We start from the raw sequence: 23674 nt of genomic DNA on the forward strand, positions 1-23674 counted from the left end.
GGCGTTTAATCTTTTGGACTTCAGAGTCATAACCTTGAATAGTCTTTATACCGTCTACGAGATCTGGTACGACAACCAGGGTATTTAGAGAACCCTTGGTAACAACACGAAGATTCATCTTTTGGAACTCTGGGGAGGGGGAGTGAGTGCACCAGGAGGAACAATATGAAGGTTCAGCTTTCTAAATTCTTCGACAAGCGAGGGCTGAACTTTGTGAACCTGGAGGTGGTTGCAGTAAGACTTGCAGCTCAAGGCATCAGCCATTACATTAGCCTTGCCTGGGGTATAGGATATATCCACGTCAAAGTCTGCAACAGTCTCCATTCATCTTTGCTGGTGGAGGTTCAGGTCTGGTTGAGTAAAAAAATACTTCAGACTTTGGTGGTCGGCGAAGATCTCGCAATAATTACCGAGAAGGTAATGTCGCCACTGCTTCAGAGCATGAATGACAGCAGCAAGCTCGAGGTCGTGAACTAGGTAGTTTTCTTCATGAGGGCGCAGTTGACGAGAGGCATAAGCAATCACTTTGCGCTCTTGCATTAGGACACAACCTAATCCTTGACGGGAAGCATCACGGTAAATGATAAAAGTCCTTCTTAGTATCAGGTGGAGCAAGCACTGGGGCAGAAGTCAACTTGTCTTTGAGCGCCTGGGAACTTTCCTGACACTTGTCTGTCCATTGGAACTTGATGCCCTTATGCAACAGGTTAGTCAAAGGCCTGGCTATCTTGGAGAAGTTCTCGACGAATCGATGGCAATAGCTGGCGAGACCGAGAAAACTTCGGACTTGCTTGACATTCTTTGGAGGAGTCCAATCGAGAATAGCCTGGACTCGTTCAGGGTTGACGGATATACCATCATTGGAGATGACATGCCCGAGATAGGTTACTTCGGGAAGCCAGAATTCACACTTGGAATACTTAGCGAAGAGTTGATGCTCTCGAAGCTTTTCCAACACAAGGCGAAGATGTTCCCTCCATTTTTGTATACAAGGCCACAAACTTGGATTATAGGTACCGATGTAAAATTTAATGTCTGCTTTACAAGTCAACTTTTCTTCTTGTTTACTGGGATCATTAATACTCCGCATGCATGCAAAGAAACTGAGTGGAGGAAGTAGTTGACCGTCATTATGACTGCATGCATGCAAGTATTAAACAGGTTGTTAGTACGAGGAAATAGCATTTACTTTTCCTCGATTACTGTTGTGGGTTTGTCACGGCAGATGTCCTTGTGAAAGGACTTAGTCGTGGAGCCATCACAACGGGTTAGCTTAAAGGGGTTAAACCGGACAAGGGACATGGGGAGTTTATACTAGTTCGGCCCCTTCAGTGAAGGTAAAAGCCTACGTCTAGTTGTGATTGGTATTGCTAGGGTTTCAAAGGCCAGGGAGAAAATCCGCTTTGTCTGGCTCTCAAGTTGTTGTCTGTCGTCCCTAAACCGCTGCCGGGTCGTCCCTTTATATACATAGGTTGACGCCCGCCGGTTTACACAGTCCCGAAGCCGGATCATAAACGTGTCCGGTTCAGTCTCTATCCTTCCTATCTTACAATGCAAGTTACATAACAAGGTCGGTTTACATCTACAGTCCTTAACTCGCCTCTGGGCCTTGGCCCTTCATAAAGCGCCATCATCCTTACGTCTTCATGGGCTTCTAATCTTCATAAGGTTAATCCGGCTACCCCTGGCTGGTTTATGTCCAGTAGTAATATCCCCAACATTAGGCCCCAGATTGGTTTGAACTTGTTCATGTCAATCTTCAATACTTAGAAAAATTCCTCCCTTGCATCTTCACCTTGATCTTGTAAACCACCGTGACGTCATACTTCAGGATCATGATAAACTGCCCTGACATCATCTATCCATTGAAGCTGAAGATTACCTTCATTAATGCATATCCAGTCATCGAAGCGGCACCATTATTAACTATCTGTTTTTGAGCTCCTCGATTCCCGCACTTGTCGCCTTATCGCTTCACCTTATAAATAGGGCCACGAGTCCTTATCATTTTTTCCCTCGTATTGTTCGCTTCTTCTTCCTCCTCATGACACCTCCGCACCTGAGCGTCGCCGCCATCGTCAAGCCTCGCCTCTGCCTCACTGTCGGCCGCTGCATCGACCTGTTCGTACCAGAGTTTCGCAGCACACCTTCGCTGCTTCTACGGCCGCAGTAAGTCCTTTCCCCCTTCCTTTGTAGATCCATTAGGGTTTCCTTGTTCTTCGTGGTTCTTTGAAGTTCATCGGAGCTTCAGTGTTGTTCTTCCTTAGACTATAGATGAACACCTCACACTTGATGTATCCTATGCCATGGCTAATCTTCTGTTACCATCACAAACCCTTATGTGCAAAAGACTGATCTAGTCTTTTATGAACTGTTTTGGGACCAACCTTTTTTCCTTTTAGGTCTAAATCTTTTTCTTTTCCCTACTTGTGGTAGATCCAAAATGCCCCTATGATCCTGTGAAACATGTTTTTACCTTACTTAACCCTCTTCGCCTTAGATCTGTATCTTCCTTACCATCTAGGCGGTTTACCTTTGTAAAAACAATCTATCTCATACCATTAGTCCCCTAGTAAACCGGCAACCCTTCTGCACATTGATGGTAATAGCCCAGTTTAACAACACATGTATGCCCTTTATATGACCTTGTCATTCACTTTTATATTAGTCTCCAGTTTATGCAAATTCACATACCGGTATATGTTTATTCTGTTGCATCTTTGCTCCTCCATGAATGACTCGTAACCCGACATTTCCTTTTCAGCTTTTCATTTCACAATGGCCAAACAGTTTACCGCTTGCAGCTAGGCCCGCTCCCGGATCACCGAAGATCAATTGAACGAAATGGTTAATATCGACACCTTGCCAAAGAAGACGGAGATCCGGCGGTGAGTTCCAGGAACAGAGAATCCTCCTACCCCGAGGCAGGGTGAGGTTGTGATCTTTGTCGACCACAAAGGTCGTGGCTTCAAACCGCTAGGGTCAAAAAAATTCCAGGGTGTTCTTGCCAATTTGCAACTTCATCCTCATGATATTGGACCCAACTCGGTGTCCAATATAGGCAATTTTCAAGTTTTCTGTGAAGCGTACCTGCAAGAAGAGCCCACTGCTGAGCTTTTCCGGGACTTTTTTCATCTGAACCGGCGTACATAGTTTATAAATGGCCCCAATACTGAACTTGGTGGTGTCTTGATCCAAAAACGGAAGGAAGTTGAATTCCCTCATGCCAAACTGCACATCCACCCTAAGGAATGGAACCAAACTTGGTTTTACTGCAGAGATACTTCTCCTAAAGATGAGAATCCCCTTCCGGGCTATCGTGATCACCGGCTTTCCAACACCCATCCAATGTCGCAATGCATAAGTTCTACAGAACGGGCCAAATATGCCCCTCAAATCGCCAAGCTCCGGGCCTTTATGGCCAACGGTTTAACAGGCGTTGATTTCGTGCGCTGTTGGATATCTTGGAGCGTCTTGCCGCTAAGCCACCGCCCCTGTTTAATGTGTGAGTACACCGGTGATGTTGAAGACCCTCAGTGCCATATCAACATTCAGGTGACCGATGAAGAGGTTACTGAAAGCGTAAAGAAAATTTTGAATGAATCAGAATCAGTCTGTAGTCAAACCGGCTTGAACCCCTTCTATACTAAGAACAAACTACCTGTTGTAAGCACTATACTTCCTTTGCATCTTTGATATCTTTAACTTGTTCAATTAATAATCCTTATTCTGTTTATGTATCAATAGGGTGAAGATCCCTTCCGGAAACGGAAATTCGTAGATAAAGCGGTAAAGGCAACCGGGGATAAAGCGGTCAAACCATCTCGTCCCAAAACCAAAGCCGTCAAACGGACCTCAAAGCAGAAAACGGCTGACGGGATCAACATGGAACTTGATGAAGATGTTGACGATCCGGAAGTTGAGGTAGAACTTGACTCACTTGGCTCCCTTTTCATGCACCTCATTAACAACGATCTTTATCAGGAGGACGTAGAAGGCAGCCAAGCTAATGATGTAGAGGTAATTACCCTTTCCTCTGGTTCAGACTCTATGCCAACACAAAAAACCCATCAAGCAGTCCAGAAAGTAAGCTTTTCTCATCCTCTTGCTTACTTGGACCCAACATTTATTTCGAAGACACAGCAGCATGGAGCTCGCCGGACAACCCGGCATAGTGGCCAACAAGTCACTTCAGCCGGTTTACCTGATACCCTGGTTCGGAAGCGCCGGTCTGAGGTCTCTTCCACTTCTGACCATTCTTATCCCAAGGCAAGTTATTTCAAACAACCTCTTAATCCGTCTGATTCAAATTATCAGGTGACACCTCCCTCATCCTCTGTTGAGACGACAGCAACCCAACTCCCTCCTCTAAAAACTGTGGTTGGGTAAGTTTTCAAACTCCTTCTTCCAATGCCTTACAAATCTTGAATAAGATGCTAACCCTCTTTTAACTTATTTGCAGAGCCAAAGCCAGACCCAGCAAGAAAGCTCGGGTCAACAATCCGTCAGAAGACCAGGCAGTTTTTGAAGAAGAGTAGAGAGGTGAACCGGACCAAACTCGAGGGTCATCATCCTGAAGCCGCCTCTGATGAACCGCCCCTTCAAGATTGGAATACTGATGAACCACCAGAAGCTGACCCTGCCGTGCCTGACACTGAACCGGCAACGCCAAACCGGGCTAGTCCGATGAAAGATACTGAAACTCCGTCATCACCCACAAAAACCACTGAAGGCCAAGGAGATGATGTTATCGTTACTGGCATAGGCCACAGTTCTCCTGGCCATCCGTAATCTTGGCCCAACATAGTGCCAAAGAAGAGCGTGCTGCTAGGGAAAAGGGCAAATGGAGTACTGACTTATCAAGTTATGCCCATCTGAACGCTGAAGAGCTTCACTCCGGTTTCTTAAACCGTTTGCACTCAAACCGTGACTATGAAGCCGGTTTGGTTAATTTGATGAAGGAACGCTATGAGGTATTTTCATCTCCTTTTACTTCTTACTTCCGAAGGTGAAATGCTAGCCCAAGTAGCCCCCAAGGGCCGTTTTAGGATGTTAATCATAAACCGGGTCATTGTAATACTTTAAGTCTCTCCCTCTGACCCTCAAGATGTTAGATCCTTAGCTAAACCCGAGGCCGATACTTTACCAATGTATAGCTTTTCCCAGGGTAGCCCCCAAAGGCCAGTTTAGCTTTGCAAGGTAATCCGGATTTTAATCCATACGGCCATTTTGAACAGATGTACATTAGCCCCCAAGTGTCAAGGATAATGCTTGCATTTTTCTAGAGACTTTATAAAGGATGTAGTGAAGCAGAGCAAATAGGCATTAGCCCCCATGTACGAAGTGCATAACTTGTTATACGCTTTGTACTTTAGAAAATATATATTCTATTGTTTGACATTTCTACACTGTTGTAGGCCGAACTAAGCAATAGAGATGCCCGGACCGCTGATTTGCAAGAGAACGTGAAGTCCCAACAAGCAGAAGCTGCGAAAGCCAAAGAAGAGCTGACCAAAGCCCTCGTAGCGATGGAAAAGCTGAAAGAGTCTTTTAACAAAGACCATGCTGACTGGGAAACCGAGAAAATCGGTTTAACCAAAAGAGCTGAAGATGCCGAAGCAGCCCTGAAACCATTTGTAGATGAACTAGCTGGTTTGAAACGGCAAATCAACGCCATGACTTCCGCTGTCTTTGGTAAGTATCTCCTTGTGCATTTTATCCAATTCATTGAACCTTATCATTGATCAGAACACTAATTTTAAACCGTCACAGGCACTCGTATTACTCATCTGAGCACAGATATGCGGATGAAGCTTAAAGCAGCGTATACTTTGATTGAACAGTTGTACTCCGGATCCCAGCAGGCTATTTGCACTGCGGCTTATAATAAACCGGCACCATCATTGATAAAGGAAAATCTTGAGAAGCTGGCGATGTTACCAGCCCGGATTACCAAACTGAAGAAGGCAGCTGTAAGAGCAGGCGCATTAACCACACTAATCCAAGCCAAGGCATGGATTCCAGACCTTGAAGCAGAGGACATCATTAAAGGATACCCAGGTGTAAAGGAGGATGGTTCAAACTTCGACAATGATGACCTCCGAAGGATGACCAAAGAAATGCGGCCAATAGCTAGCAAATTGGCAGAGGACACAGACTTGTCTCATTTCCAGCCGGCTTATGACGCTGAAGGGAAGAGACAGCCTGCTGAAATCCATGAAGTCGAAGAACTGGTGCCTCCAATCTGTAAGCATACCTTTGCTCCTGATATTAACCCCTCCAGCCTTATCTATGAAGAAGCCGTGTTTCAAGCTTTAACTGGAATTGATTGGTCAACGGTTGATTTCCAGCGTCTGGGAAGGGATGAAGAAGAAGTGATCGCACCAACTGACCCTCAACCGTCAAACCGTCCAGACGAAGCATCTTAAACCGGCAGCCGGTTGACCAGTTATTGCGTGCCAATGTTTAAGAACAACTATTCAATTAGAGCCGTTTGGAAGCTTCATGTAATAGGATAGCAAAACTCCTTTATCTGTCATGCCATCGAGCATGTTTGGTGATGCTTTGATAATGTGAAAACTTGCTCTACTTTTGGGATTAATTTATGCTTAACCCAGAAGGAGTTGTGTTCCTGGATACAAGAACTTGAAAAGTGTCCTAGCGGTTTACCACTGGACGGGTTATGATGCTTCAACAAATATACAATACTTAGATGAATGATCAATGTTTTTGTATAAAAAGTAATATGTGCAACATACCTCGTTGGTTGACCAACTACTTGTATGGTAAAGGTGTTTAACACCAATCTGAAGTGTTGATAACTCCGTCCTTATTTTGCCGGATTATGATAATAAACCGTACTGGGATATAAGAATCACCGGGTTTTCTTTATAGCACTGGCGATTTAGTCAAACCAGACCGGGGTAAAGAACACCGGCTTGTAACTGATCATTTACTGACAACGTGTAGTTGAAAGTCAAGCCGGGCCAAAGACACTAGTTTATCAGAACATATTATGAACCTCAATAAAGGCAGAAAACTTAGCAACTAAGACTCCAACAAAAGAAACATGCAAGGCTTTTTACGAGCTGCCAGGCTCCAAATCCAGGCTTTTCATGGGCTGTCAGGCCTCTGAGTTAAACCATTTAACAAAGCCTTTTAAGATGGGCCTCCAATTAACCAATCGTCGTTTTAACTTTGACAAGTTCAGGGACTATAAAAGATTGACTTATCAAACGTTCAGCGGGTCATACTAGGATTACCTGGACATGAGTGGATTACTTGATGAAGGTAGGTTAACCCGGGGTTTTAGGTGAATACACCAGGCTTTCGAGCCGTGGCTTGATAACCAATTACAAGGGTCCTTTCAAACTCTTTGTTGCTTTGCACAAAGAGCCCCCTAGTAACCTTGTGAGCTATGCTCAGTGGGTGCCCATGTTTGAGTTTGTGCTTTGTGCCACACTCTCTTTGGCCCCACATAATTTCCTTTATGACTAAACACCTATCAAGAGGTGTAGCTATGGTGCGATAACAACCAAGCCCCCTAGTGATATCCCTTTGTGGTTTCAAACCGATCAAGAGGTGTAGCTATGGTTCAGATATGACTAAGCCCCCTAGTGATTTTCTTTATATTCGTGCAGCTGTAGAGACCGGTTTAACAAAAAGCTCCGCTTTGTCAGTAGAAACTCTTGTAAGCACACACATGATATAAAAAGAACAGAGACCTCGCTTTAATGGAGGCTCCAGTTTATTATATAATATATACATTGTCATAAATATGGACATATGAAGAGCCTATGGCTCAAGTATAGTAAGGCCGAAGAAGAGCTATGTTACATGGCCGCTTGGTCTCCTCCTCCGATTTACATGAGTCTTGGTGCTCTCGAACATCAATAAGGTAGTATGACACGTTGTGCAGATTCTTGCTGACCACAAAAGGTCATTCCCAAGGTGGGGATAATTTGTGTATATCAGTTTGATCCTGGATGAGCTGGAGCACCAAATCACCCTCTTGAAAGGTTCTGGTCTTAACCCGGCGGCTGTGATAACGTCGGAGATCTTGTTGATAAATCACCGAACGTGCTGCTGCAAGATCACGCTCCTCATTTAACAGGTCCAGAGAATCCTAACGAGCTGTCTCGTTATCCGCTTCAACGTAAGCTGCCACACGGGGTGAGTCGTGATGGATGTCACTAGGGAGAACCGCCTCCGCTCCATAAACCATGAAGAAAGGTGTGTAACCAGTCGATCTGTTAGGCGTGGTGTTGATGCTCCATAACACAGAAGGTAATTCCACCACCCAATAACCCGGTGTCCGGTTCAAAGGAACCATAAGCCGGGGTTTAATACCTCTCAAAATTTCTTGATTTGCCCTCTCTGCTTGACCATTAGATTGGGGGTGAGCCACCGATGCTATATCAAGCCGGATGTGCTCACGTTGGCAGAACTCCTCCATCTCTCCCTTTGACAGATTAGTACCATTATCAGTTATAATACTGTGTGGAAAGCCAAACCGGAATATCACCTTTTTGATGAATTGAACCGCCATGGCCGCATCACACTTACTGACTGGCTCTGCTTCCACCCATTTGGTGAATTTATCAACTGCCACTAACAAGTGGGTCTTTTTGTCCTTGGATCGCTTGAAGGGTCCAACCATATCAAGCCCCCATGTCGCAAACGGCCAAGTTATTGGAATCATCCTCAACTCCTGAGCCGGAATGTGAGCATTGCGTGCGAATTTTTGACAACCGTCACATCTCTTGACTAAATCCTCCGCATCAGCATGCGCTGTTAACCAGTAAAAGCCGTGGCGAAAAGCTTTAGCCACCAAGGACTTTGAACCGGCGTGGTGACCACAATCCCCTTCATGGATTTCTCGCAAAATCTCACAACCCTCCTGAGGAGAAACACAACGCTGAATTGCCCCTGAAACATTGTAACGATGCAATTCTCCGTTGAGTATAGTCATCGATTTGGAACGCCGGATTATCTGCCGAGCCAAGGTTTCATCCTCTGGTAACTCGCCCCGGTTCATGTAAGCCAGGTATGGGATTGTCCAATCCGGTATAACATGCAAAGCTGCCACCAATTGAGCCTCCAGGTCAGGAATAGCTAACTCCTCCACTGTTGGTACTTTGAACGATGGATTATGTAGCACGTCAAGAAAGACATTTGGTGGGACCGGTTTACGCTGAGAACCAAGGCGGCTTAAAGCGTCCACTGCTTCATTCTTTCACCGGTCTATATGATCCACCTGATAACCCTTGAAGTGACCAGCCACTGTGTCCACCTCTCGTCGATATGCAACCATGAGTGGGTCTTTAGAATCCCAAGTGCCAGACACATGTTGGGCCACAAGATCTGAATCCCCAAAGCACTTAACCCGTCCGGCTTAAGTTCATCACCTTAGCCATCCGAAGACCGTGGAGCAAGGCCTCATATTCAGCTGCATTGTTAGTACAAGGGAACATTAAATGGAGGACATAACAAAACTTGTCACCTCGTGGGGAAGTTAGTATGACTCCAGCCCCCGAGCCCTCCAACTGTCTGGATCCATCAAAGTGAATAGTCCAATACGTGTTATCCGGCTTTTCCTCTGGTGCCTGCAATTCCGTCCAATCATTGATGAAGTCCACAAGTGCTTGGGACTTAATTGTTGTATGAGGTATGTATTTGAGCTCGTGAGGTCCAAGCTCAATAGCCCATTTGGCAATCCGGCCCGTTGCTTCTCTGTTTTGAATGATATCTCCCAGAGGGGCCGAACTGACCACTGTGATAGGATGGCCCTGAAAATAGTGTTTAAGCTTCCGGCTTGCCATAAACACTCCATACACCAGCTTCTGCCAATGCGGATACCTCTGCTTTGACTCAATGAGCACCTCACTGATATAATAAACCGGCCGTTGAACCGGATATTCCTTGCCAGCTTCCTTGCACTCCACCACAATAGCCACGCTAACAGCTCGGGCATTAGCAGCCACATATAGCAATAACGGCTCCTTATCAATCGGTGCTGCAAGCACAGGCGGTTCAGCTAACTGCCTCTTCAGATCCTCAAACGCTTAATCAGCTGCCTCGCTCCAGACAAAAATATCTGTTTTCTTGAGCATCTGATATAGAGGGATAGCCTTCTCCCCAAGACGACTAATAAACCGGCTCAGAGCTGCAATCCGGTCGACCAAACGTTGAACGTCACTGATACACGCCAGTTTAATCAAAGATGTAATTGCTGAATTTTTTTCCAGATTAGCCTCAATGCCTCTATTTGACACCAGAAAACCCAAGAGTTTGCCTGCTGGAACACCAAAGACACACTTTTCCGGATTGAGCATCATCTTGTAAACCCGGAGGTTGTCAAAGGTTTCTCTCAAGTCATCTATCAATGTTTCCTCTTTTCTGGACTTTATCACAATATCATCCACATATGCATGAACATTGCGCCCAATTTTCTTATGAAGACAATTCTGAACACAGCGTTGATAAGTCGCATGGGCACTCTTAAGCCTGAAGGGCATGAAGACATAACAGAAGGCTCCAAAGGGAGTGATGAAAGCTATCTTCTCATGGTCCTTAACTGCCATTTTGATCTGATGATAACCGGAGTAAGCATCCAGAAAAGATAAACGGTCACAACCCGCCATAGCATCAATGATCTGATCAATGCGAGGGAGGGCAAAGGGGTCTGCAGGACAAGCTTTGTTCAAGTCTGTGTAATCTACACACATACGCCAAGTGCCATTTTTCTTAAGGACCAGCACCAGATTAGCCAACCACTCTGGGTGGAAGACTTCCACGATAAACCCTGCGGCCAACAACCAAGCTACCTCTTCACCGATAGCCCTACACCTTTCTTCATTGAAGCGACGGAGAAACTGTCGGACCGGTTTAAACTTAGGATCAATATTAAGTGTGTGCTCAGTGAGTTCCCTCAGTACACCTGGCATGTCAGAAGGTTTCCATGCAAAGATGTCCCGGTTCTCACGGATGAACTCGATGAGCGTGCTTTCCTATTTGGGGTCCAGGTTAGCGCTGATGCTGAACTGCTTGGATGAATCGCCAGGAACAAAATCAACCATCTTAGTATCTGTGACCGATTTAAATTTCAACACTGGATCATGTTCCGTAGTTGGCTTTTTCAAAGAAGTCATATCTGCCAGATCAACTTGGTCCTTATAGAACTTCAATTCCTCCGTGGCACAAACCGACTTAGCATAAGCCGCATCGCCTTCCTCACATTCCAAAGCGATTCCTGCTCCCATGTACTGTGATGGTCCCCTTATGACCTGGCATTTTAAGCTGTAGATAAACATAACACGGCCTCGCCATGAACTTAGCATAAGCCGGTCGCCCAAACAAAGCGTGATACAGACTTCTGATTTTCAACACCTCAAAAGTCAATGTTTCTGACCTTGAATCATAGTCATCTCCAAAAGCCACCTCTAAGGCTATCTTGCCTACTGGATATGTAGACTTGCCAGGCACCAGACCGTGAAAAACAGTGTTTGATGGTTTAAGACTCTTATCTGTCAACCCCATACGACGGAAGGTATCATAATATAGAATATTGATACTGCTTCCCCCATCCATGAGTACCTTCGTGAATTTATATCCCCCAACTTAAGGGGCCACCACTAGGGCCAAGTGACCCGGATTGTCAACCCAGGGTGGATGATCCTCTCTACTCCACAAAATGGGTTGCTCGGACCACCACAAATACTGAGGCACCGCCGGTTCAACAGAGTTTACTGCCCTCTTGTGAAGCTTCTGATTACGCTTACACAAGCTAGTGGTGAAGACATGATATTGCCCACTATTTATCTGCTTAGGATTGCTCTGATAACCCGACTGCTGCTGCTGCTGGTTCCCCTGATGGTTGTAACCTCCTTGGTTGCCTTGGTGCCCTTGATTGATGTGTCTGGTTTGATTACCCTGAAATCCTGAACTGGAACTGCCACCTTCGTAACTCGGCCCGTGGAAACCACCTCCTGAACCGCCAGGCAGGCCATTATCATACGGGAACATATTGGAGTTCTTGAAATCTCGCATGATAAAAAAATCCTTCCAAAGATGCGACGTTGGCTTCTCCTTTGATCCATGCTTGGGACATGGTTGATTTAACAGGCACTCCAAATTGGGGCCTGAACCTCCACCCCTCTAGGGCTGCTTGCCCTTACGGCGCTGTCCATTGTCCTGAGCATTGGTGTTAGCGACAAAGTCCAAGCTGTTGTCAGCTTTGCGCTTACCACTGTTCCCATGGCCTGCCGGATTATGCTGCTGACCCTTGGTGTTGCCGTTCTTTTTCCCTTTCCCCGGTTTATCCTCCTTTGAGTCAGGGTCTTTGGTATTATCTGAATCGGCGTACTTAACCAAAGTGGCCATAAGCGTTGACATATCATTGCAGTGACGTTTGAGCCTTCCTAACTTCTGTTTGAGCGGCCGAAAACGGCAATTGCCTTCCAACGTTAATACTGCGGTATCTTCATTGATACGATCCGATGAATGCAGAATAGCTGAGACCCGCTTGACCAAATGGGTCGTGGAATCCCCCTCCTCTTGGACACAAGCGGCCAGATCCACAATTGACATGGGTTGCTTACAAGTATCTTTGAAGTTCTGGATAAACCAGTGCTTCAATTCGGCCCATGATCCGACAAAGTTAGTTGGCAAGCTCTTCAACCAAGTACGAGTTGTTCCTTCCAACATCATGGTGAAGTATTTAGCACATACCGCTTCATCCACATCTAGCATCTCCATTGCCATCTTGTAGCTTTCCACCCATGCTTCTGGCTGTAGATCGGCGGTATAATTGGGTACCTTACGAGGCCCCTTGAAATCCTTGGGCAGTCTCACATTACGCAAAGCAACTGAACACCACACCTGGCTCTACTAAAGCGGTAGGGTGAAACGGAGTAGGTTGACGGGCTCCGTGCAGAGCTGCTAACTCGGCCTCTTGATGCGCGCCACCATGGTCTACCACATCCTGTGCATTAGCACCTCCCCCTGCTGGGTTCTGCCCTCGTGGAAGATTACGGTGACGTGCGCTGCTTGATACGCCCGGTTCCTCCTCAATGTGTCTGCTGTAGCTCCTGCTTGGGCGGGGGGTGGAATGAATCCTCTCGCGGCTGTGTGAATACGCCTGCTGCTGGTTTAGAGCTGTTTGAAGGAGATCTCTGGCCCGTCGCGCCTCAATTGCAACTAGTGATTCGCCGTCGGTCGGGATGGCTGCCAATCTTGAAGCGGCGGCCACAATGTTGTCCAATGGGTTGGAGTAATACCCGGGAGGTGTTGGAACATACTGTGGCACAATGTTGTTCTGAAAGGGCGGGTCCATCGTGTGCGGCTGAACCAGCGCTCCTGTTCCTGGCGCCTCCGTCTGGTTTAATATTGGTTGGTTACTAGTTCCTGCTCCTGGTGTATTGAAGAGATTTCGTGGCTCATAACCCGACCGGAGATGTGATCGGTACCTTCTTCTCATGACTTCTTCGGAAGCGTTCTGATCCAGCCTAATCCGGTAGGCCTGGGCTTCCAACTCGGCCTGTTCTGTAGCCATCCTAGCGTTCTCTGCCGCTAGGTACGCTTTAGCCTGAGCTATCTGATCCTTCACCTTTGCAATCTCCGCGTTGTGCTCATCCCGGGCTGCTGCATCCACCTCTGCAGCCATCAATGTTGCCAAAGCGTCGAACAAGTCAGACAGGACTTGAGCCGGAGGCGGCGCAGAACTCCCTGCCCCTGTCGGCGTGGCCGTTCTTGAACCGGAGAGTATTGCTGCGGCAGCTGGCGAATGAGGCACCGACTGTGTACCGGCCATGAAGATGGCGGCCCGGTTTGGCAGATCAGGGGAGTCCGAAATACTGTTGCCCTAGGATCCTCCACCAATCCGGTCATCCTGCAGCTGATAAAGTGATTCGGTCTCTCCGGAAGACTCATCATCGGAACAGACAACGGATTCTCCATCGGACGCTGGTCCGTCCTCGTATTCTGCTCCATGGATGACGCCTATGAAAACATGCTTCGCCACGGGCTGAACCAGCGAAGGGCTTGCACGCTGAGCAGTCTCGATGATGTCGGTGCAAATGTCCGGCTCAGGGGCCGGTTCGCCAATTTTGCCGATGAAGACGTGAATCCCACCAAAGGGGACCCGGTACCCGTATTCGATTGAATCGGCCTCGGGACCCCATCCTGCATTATCGATGTAGAGCTTGCCGCGACGATCTTCATCATCCGGCCCACAGCGTATCCCTTGAGTCCATCAAAGCTGCCCTTCAAGAACTCGAAACCATCATGCGAGAGCCCCACGGTGGGTGCCAACTGTCGTGGGTTTGTCACGGCAGATGTCCTTGTGAAAGGACTTAGTCATGGAGCCATCGCAACGGGTTAGCTTAAAGGGGTTAAACCGGACAAGGGGACACGGGGAGTTTATACTAGTTCGGCCCCTTCGGTGAAGGTAAAAGCCTACGTCTAGTTGTGATTGGTATTGCTAGGGTTTCGAAGGCCAGGGAGCGAATCCGCTTTGTCTGGCTCTCGAGTTGTTGTCTGTCGTCCCTAAACCGCTGCTGGGTCGTCCCTTTATATACATAGGTTGACGCCCACCGGTTTACAGAGTCCCGAAGCCGGATCATAAACGTGTCTGGTTCGGTCTCTATCCTTCCTATCTTACAATGCAAGTTACATAACAAGGTCGGTTTACATCTACAGGCCTTAACTCGCCTCTGGGCCTTGGGCCTTCATAAAGCGCCATCATTCTTACGTCTTCATGGACTTCTAGTCTTCATAAGGTTAATCCGGCTACCCCTGGCCGGTTTACGTCCAGTAGTAATATCCCCAACAATTACTGTTGGTGGCCTTGTATAAATGCAAAATGTATATTCCATATTGGCCTTGTGTATAAAAATGGAGGGAGTACTACTACTTTGTGTGATGCATGACAATTAGTAAGGCAACCTAAGATGTTAACTTATGATACTATGCATTATGGAAGTAGTATCCTAGCTACACTATCATATATATGCATGATACTACTACTACTATATGTATATGTGTGTGTGTGTGTATGATACTCCCCATTACAACCAGCCTTCAATTCAAAAATCTCACCAACCAAGGTAGATGGTGAGTGGTGGAATACTTTTTGTAGTTTGCAAAAACACCCAATTAATGCTTTTGTTTTCCTCAAAAAAAATATGTTTTCCAATGTATTAATTGCAATACATGCATGCATATATAAAGTACATGCATTGGTTAACTTTATCTTAATACTTGCATGCAATGATTTAATGCACCGTGGAATCTGGACATGTGATGGGGAACAACCAAATTGAGCCTTATAAAATGGAAAAACTAAAATTTGAGATAAGCCTATAAACCGGAAAGGAGGGAGTATATATGCATGATACTAGTATATGATCGGCAATACCTCAGTAATGCGCGCATGCATAGTATCATAAGTTAGTATCTTAGGTTCCTTATTAATTACCATGCATGACACAAAGTAGTACAACATTTAATATGATATGGTATCATGATATGATACGGTATCATGATATGATACCACACACCCTCTCTTTCATCATTTAACTGTGTGCCACGTCATCCAAAAAGTCTAGTTGGCATGCATCATACCACTTGATACTCCCATATTACGACCAGCCTTATTAGGGTGGCCATAGTGGTGGTATCATAGCCGGTATCATGCACCCGGGAATAGAAAATATGATGATGTGGCAAAGAAGCTGTTATTACCATGGAAAAAATATCATGGTGGTCCGGGAAATAGTTAGGGTATTCTAGCTGCTCTAACATTCCTTCTGAATGTTAGAGGATCTGGTTAGGTAAGATATTAGTTGCATGTTATATTAGGTCAGATATATCTGTTGCACGTTGGTATTTGGTAAGATATCAATTATTTTTTCGTGGGAATGGTAGGATATTAATTACATGGAAGATTTTAAGGGATAGCGTTGAGTCAAAATATGTTTATAACCAATGGAAGTGATGGGTAATTAGAGTGTTAAACATGTTTCGTGCTCAACATTGGAGCGATTTCAACCGCTAGATAACATGATTTGACGGCCGAGATGGTTTGGATCTGCCCATTTGGGTCTTTTTATATTGGTATAGATGTATTATACTACGCGCTATAATTAATTAAAGGTAGTATCATACACTAGTATCATATGTACTGTATATTGATGATATTAGTATATGACACTCTCCACTACACTCATGATTTCTTAGCATGGAAAAAAATTGGAGGCGAAACGATGAACTCATGTTTTCATTCGAACAAAAATATGATGTTAGGTAATGTAAATGTTTTCAAAGAGCACACGGTTCACTCACGAAAGCCGTGTGTCCACTAAACCATGGCCGGTGCACCCCACCCCCACCCCTCTGCCACGTGCGCGATCTGAATCGTGTGTTTTGATTCACCAGAACCCAAACCCCACGGATCGTATGTCTGCACCGTTGGATTCTCCTTGATCGAATGGCGATCCTCATCCATTTCGACAGCACATGTACATGTTTTCAAATAGCCCCTCCCAATTTTTTTCAAATAGCACACGGTTCACACACGAAAGCCGTGAGCCTACCAAACCGTGGCCGATGCCCCCCCTCCTCACTGTGCGCATGATCTGAGTTGTGCGTTCTGGTTGTCCATAACCCAAACCCCATGGATCGTATGTCTGCACTGTTGGATGCTCCCAGATCGAACAGCAATCCTCATCCCTTTCGACAGGAAATGCAGTCCGGCTAGGAATTGATTTATATGCCAGCATGCACGGTAAATGCCAAAAAAATGTCTTACATATAGCACACGAGACCTGAAATGCGTCGGAAATCAAAACCATGGTAAAATTGTGATTGGTTTATGTGCGAAAAATTTAGAGGCGAAACGATGAACTCGCGTCTTCATTTCAAAATTAGTACGTCTTCCTTTCAAACGAAATTATTCTGTTTGTGCACATGAGCGCTTAGAGGCAACCATTTGCATAGGCCTTTTCGCGCGCGCGGTGACCGGGGATATTTTTCACCCTTTTCACCTAGGCCGCCAACATCCCCCACCGTTCGCCCGCGTTTCACCCAACTAGTCCACCCAATCTCCTTCGCCAGCTCCCCCATCCCCCAGATCCATAGCAGAACCCTCTCCAGCGCCATCGTGCTCACTCCGACCGTGTGCCCGCTCTTCGGCGTCAAGCCTACCTCCACTGTCGTTCCCAACACGCGGTGACCCACGCCTCGCCGTCTTCGTTTGCTCACCAGCCACCCTCGAGCATATCAATGTAGTAACCCTCGCCTCTCCTATGGTCCGGCCGGGTTTGCATTAAGAAGCCTGTTAGTTACTGCTCTCCATCGTAGTGAGGCATATTTCCTTGCAATCCCTCTACCAATTTCGTTTTGTATGTCCCCAAATTGGCTATTAAATAGCGAAGAGCGTATATATGTTCATTATCTACCTTCCTTACTACATATAAGATGTATTTGTTCCAATAAGTTACTGCCTATTTACAGATCGCGGGCGCCCGAGTCACACAAACTTAACAAATTAGCCGTACATTTTCTAAATTATTGCATGGCATGTTTAGAAAGCTTGATACCAAGTTGTTAGTTTTATGCTTATCCTCCTTTCCTCAGTTCCGCATGTGTTCTCTGTAGATGCCGAGTAGCAGCGACAGCACTCATTCAGGCCATGTATCTTCATCTGATTCGGACAACCCCAGGTCTTCAGCAGATTGTGAGGGAGCAAGTAGTCTTGAACGGGATAGAGCTACAGCAATTACCCTTCCGGTCAGGACACGGAGGAACGCTCCAAGGAAGCCTTCATGCATGAGGTTTAGGAGTGTGTGTGGATTTGTTGGCAGGGCAAGGCTCAACATTAATCTGCCGGGGTTTCGGAAGGCTGACACAGAAGGACTAATTTCATAACCAAAGAAAATTACCATGCTGTTCTAACTGACTCTCAAAATAATATAAGTGAAGCATGAGAGATCAATAATTTCTATAAAATAAAACCACCATCGTGCTCTAAAATATATAAGTGAAGCACTAGAGCAAAATTATCTAGCTCAAAAGATATAAGTGAAGCACATAGAGTATTCTAATAAATTCCAATTCAAGTGTGTCTCTCCCAAAAGGTGTGTACAGAAAGGATAATTATGGTAAATTAAAAATCAAAGACTCAAATCATACAAGGCGCTCTAAGCAAAACACATATCATGTGGTGAATAAAAATATAGCCTCAAGTAAAGTTACCGATAGAAGAAGACGAAAGAGGGGATGCCTTCCGGGGCATCCCCAAGCATAGGATTTTGCTTGTCTTGAATTTTACCTTGTGGTGCCTTGGGCATCCCCAAGCTTATCCTCTTGCCACTCCTTATTCCATAATCCATCAAATCTTTACCCAAAACTTGAAAACTTCACAACACAAAACTTAAACAGAAAATCTCATGAGCTCCATTAGTATAAGAAAATAAACCACCACTTAAGGTACTGTAATAAACTCATTATTTATTTATTTTGGTGTTAAAACTAATGTATTCCAACTTATCTATGGTTCATAACCTCCGATACTAGCCATAGATTCATCAAAATAAGCAAACAACACGCGAAAAACAGAATCTGTCAAAAACAGAACAGTCTGTAGTAATCTGTAGGTTTCGTATACTTGTGTAACCCCAAAAATTCTAAAATAAATTGCTAGATGTGAGGAATTTGTATATTAATGATCTGCAAAAAGAATCAACCTAATCGCACTCTCCAGTAAAAAATGGCAGCAATCTAGTGAGCGCTAAAGTTTCTGTTTTTTACAGCAAGATCGCAAAGACTTCCCCCAGGTCTTGCCAAAGGTTCTACTTGGCACAAAAACTAACTAAAAGCATAAAACCACATCCAAACAGAGGCTAGTTGAATTAATTATTGAATAACAGCAAGGAAAAATATTGGGTTGTCTCCCAATAAGCGCTTTTCTTTAAAGCCTTATAGCTAGGCAAAAGATTTCAACGATGCTCACATGAAAGACAAGAATTGAAGCACAAAGAGAGCATCATAAAACACGTGACAAACACATCTAAGTCTAACATACTTCCTATGAATAGGCATCTTATAGGCAAACAAATTATCAAGGAAAGCAAAAACTAGCATATGCAAGGAAGCAAAAAGAAACAATAGCAATCTCAACATAACGACAGGTAATTTAGTAACATGAAAATTTCTACAACCATATTTTCCTCTCTCATAATAATTACATGTAGGATCATAAGAAAATTCAACAATATAGCTATCACAACACATATTCTTAACATGATCCACATGTATGCAAAGTTGACACTCTTCCAAAATAGTGGGATTAACATTAACTAAAGTCATGACCTCTCCAAACCCACTTTTATCAAAAACTTCATAAGATTGAACATTCTCCAAATATGTGGGATCTAAAGTTGACACTCTTCCAAACCCACTTTCAATATTATTGTAAACATTATAATCAATCTCATATTCATCATGGGGCTTAAATAAAGTTTCAAGATCATAAGAAGAATCACCCCAATCATGATCATTGCGACAAGTAGTAGACATAGCAAAACTAGCATCTCCAAGCTTAGGGTTTTGCATATTATAAGAACAATTGACATTAATAGAATTTATACTATCATCATTGCAATCATGCTTTTTATTCAAAGATCCCTCATGAATTATTCCATAAAGTACTTCATCACAATTTTCAGATTCATGAATTTCAAGCAAAACTTCATAAAGATAATCTAGTGCACAACACTCACTAGCAATTGGTTCATCATAATTGGATCTCTTAAAAATATTAGCAAGTGGACGCGGATCCATAGATCTTAGGTTCTCTGTTTAGCAATAAATAAACAACTATTCCAACCAAACGAGCAAACGAGCCAAGTAAGACATCAAAGCAAATGGAAAGACGAACAGAAGAAGGGAAAATAAAATGGAAAGGGTGAAGTGGGGGAGAGGAAAACGACAGGCAAATGGCAAATAATGTAATGCGAGGGATAAGGGTTTGTGATGGGTACTTGGTATGTCTTGACTTGTGAGTAGATCTCCGCGACAACGGCACCAGAAATCCTTCTTGCTATCGCTTGAGCACTGCGTTGGTTTTCTCTTGAAGAGGAAAGGGTGATGCAGTAAAGTAGCATAAGTATTTCCCTCAGTTTTTGAGAACCAAGGTATCAATCCAGTAGGAGACTACACGCAAGTCCCTAGTACCTACACAAACAAATAAGAACCTCGCAACCAACGCGATAAAGGGGTTGTCAATCCCTTCACGGTCACTTATGAGAGTGAGATCTGATAGAGATAATAATAATAAGATAAATATTTTTGGTATTTTTATGATATAGATTAAAATATAAAGATTGCAAAGTAAATGGTAATAGAAATAGCTAGTTGACAGGAGATTAATATAATAGAGGATAGACCCGGGGCCATAGCTTTCACTAGTGGCTTCTCTCAAGATAGCATAAGTATTATGGTGGGTGAATAAAGTACTGTCGAGCAATTGATAGAAAAGTGCATAATTATGAGAATATCTAGGCATGATCATGCATATAGGCATCACGTCCGCGACAAGTAGACCGAAACGATTCTGCATCTACTACTATTACTCCACATATCGACCGCTATCCAGCATGCATCTAGAATATTAAGTTCATAAGAACAGAGTAACGCATTAGGCAAGATGACATGATGTAGAGGGATAAACTCAAGCAATATGATATAAACCAAATCTTTTTATCCTCGATGGCAACAATACAATATGTGCCTTGCAGCCCCTGCTGTCACTGGGAAAGGACAGTGCAAGATTGAACCCAAAGCTAAGCACTTCTCCATTGCAAGAAAGATCAATCTAGTAGGCCAAACCAAACTGATAATTCAAAGAGACTTGCAAAGATAAAAAATCATACATAAAAGATTTCAGAGAAGAATCAAATATTGTTCATAGATAAACTTGATCATAAACCCACAATTCATCGGATCTCGACAAACACACCGCAAAAAGAGTTACATCGAATAGATCTCCAAGAAGATCGAGGAGAACTTTGTATTGAGATCCAGAGAGAGAGAAGAAGCCATCTAGCTAATAACTATGGACCTGAAGGTCTGAGGTAAACTACTCACACATCATCGTAGAGGCTATGGTGTTGATGTAGAAGCCCTCCGTGATTGATTCCCCCTCCGGCGGAGCTCCGGAAAAGGCCCCAAGATGGGATCTCTTGGGTGCAGAAGGTTACGGCGGTGGAAATAGGGTTTCATGGTGCTCCTGGATGTTTTCGGAGTATATGGATATATATAGGAGGAAGAATTAGGTCGGTGGAGCCATGAGGGGCCCACGAGGGTGGGGGCTCCCCTCCTTGCCTCGTGGCCTCCTTGTTGATTTCTTGACGTCCACTCCAAGTCCCCTGGATCACGTTTGTTCTAAAAATAACTCTCCCAAAGGTTTCATTCCGTTTGGATTCCATTTGATATTCCTTTTCTGCGAAACACCGAAATAGGAAAAAAACAACAATTTGCAATGGGCCTTGGGTTAGTAGGTTAGGCCCAAAAATAATATAAAAGTGTATAAATAAACCCATAAACATTCGAAACAGATAATATAATAGCATGGAACAATCAAAAATTATAGATACATTGGAGATGTATCACTTACACATTATGAAGGTACATGAAAATGTGCAACAGCCTGGGTTTGCCCACCCTTCTTGGAAGATGGCCTCTTCTTGGACAATGTGCCATTGAAGTCGGGTTGTGTGAAGTGCTACATGACTGAAGTAAAGCCTGGATTCAATGAATTTTCCCTGAAGAATGTCCTAGGAGACTTCAATGAGCAAAGGACCTTGGGAGAAACACTGTTACATCACATCTAGTGGCCACAAAAGGAAATAGAGTTCATCGATGAGATTCATGAAGCCCCGCCAAGAGCAACCACTGTTGCCACTCAACTTGTGATGCTCTCCTTGCCACAGCAGCTCTCGCGGGCTGATGCATCAACCTGTGATCAGCCGGCCCGACTTTGTGGCGTACAGGCCATGTCATCCTCTGCCCCAAAGCAGCCAGTGGAAAGGCCTACAACTGCTGATGATGCACCACCGGTTCAGATGCCGGCCGCTGAAGCAGCGGGGGAGACCCAGCTGCAACACATGCTCAGCAGACCAACCTGGTGGAATAGACTGCTAAGCAGTCTGATGCTTCGGAACCGCCTGCTAAGCAGTTTGTAGGTCCAGAACCGACTGGTCATCAGTTTGTCGATCCGCAGGCATGTGATCAGCATACCAATGCGTTAGCACTTCCTCCTCAGCAAACCAACGCATTGGCACGGCCTCCTAAGCACACCAACAAGTTGGCACCACCTGCGCAGAAACCCAACATAGCTTCAACGCATGGTCGGCAGTCTGATGCCTCTGCTCCTACAGTCCAACAGTCCATCACAGCAGCACCGCAAGCTCAGCGGTCTGGCATAGATAAACCATCTGCTAAGAAGTCTGTCCAAGCTTCACCATCTCCTCGGCAGTCTACCTTGCAGGCAACTAGATGTTCTGTCACAAATGCTTCAAGTACCAAGAAGGAAGTGGCCAAAAAGGCTACAACCACGACCACAAGGAAGGGCGGCGGGAGAGTGAAGAGGAAAGAGAACGATTGCCTCTTACTTAAAGCACTCATCGCCCAGAACCAAATTAACAACAACTTGTTCGAATCGGGCAGTAATATTATTTCTGACGCCATGGATGATGAAGAAGTAGAATTGTTGCTTGCTAAAAGAAAGCAGGCGTACTTGAAGAATGCAATTACGTCCATGGCCAGCCATTTCTTGTTGGTGAATACTTTGATGAGTGCAGCTCCAGTTGCCGTGAGTTACATGAATATTGCATGGATCAAATGTCAGCATGTCATCATGCTTTGCTAGTCCACTACAATAGAGATCATCTCCGACACAATGCTGGTTCCATCAATGTGAGTTTCGAGGACTTACATCTCTTCTTCAACTTCAACGTGCTCGATGCCACTCTTGTTAGATGCCTGATTTTGTAAGTACTTAACAAACTCTGATCAACTTCTCCATACAAAGCTGTAAATGATAAACAGCTAACTGCATTTTATTTCTCTTAGGGGGCTAAACACGCGGAGAAGAATAAGGGAGAGTGTGTATTTCATAGATCCTGCATTAGCAAATGGCACAACATTACATGGTAAGGACCGACGGGACTAGGCCGCTAACACGGTCCTCCATATCTTCGAAAACATGTCCCATGCACAATCATTTCTCTAGCCATATCATGAACCGTAAGTCAAGTAAACAACCACGCATACACTGATTGTCTTTCAGATTTCGACATCATTCGTAAGTTCATATCTTTCTTAATATGTAGCAATCACTGGATATTGGTATTCATTGTTCCAAACAAGAACACAGTTACTACATCGATTCTCTCAGAGAGTCAACAAACGCTCAGAATCTGACGCATGTTCAGCAATTCTTGGATAGGTATTGAATTCTATGATTTTGAAATTAATTTGCATTCATATATGGTTCAACAATTGATGTTGTCAAAATTCATCATCATTTGCAGTGTGCTCGCATTGTGGAAAACTAAACCAAGGAACCTATTCTAGATGGAACAACCCGTGCAGCACGAGATCGTTTCTCCGGTAA

The 23674-nt window shown here is 44.7% G+C and overlaps 1 protein-coding gene across 1 annotated transcript in view; it reads left to right on the plus strand.

Annotated features, from left to right (window-relative positions):
• Positions 1-2044: 2044 nt before the first annotated feature.
• Positions 2045-23674, plus strand: part of LOC119352449 — a 33010-nt gene continuing 11380 nt past the window's right edge. Inside the window, exon 1 of the mRNA XM_037619082.1 lies at positions 2045-2169. Coding sequence (XP_037474979.1) covers positions 2045-2169 — 125 coding nt within the window. The remainder of the gene's footprint in view (positions 2170-23674) is intronic.

The sequence above is a fragment of the Triticum dicoccoides genome, chromosome 1A (genome assembly GCF_002162155.2).
Source record: "Triticum dicoccoides isolate Atlit2015 ecotype Zavitan chromosome 1A, WEW_v2.0, whole genome shotgun sequence".
Lineage (NCBI taxonomy): Eukaryota > Viridiplantae > Streptophyta > Magnoliopsida > Poales > Poaceae > Triticum > Triticum dicoccoides.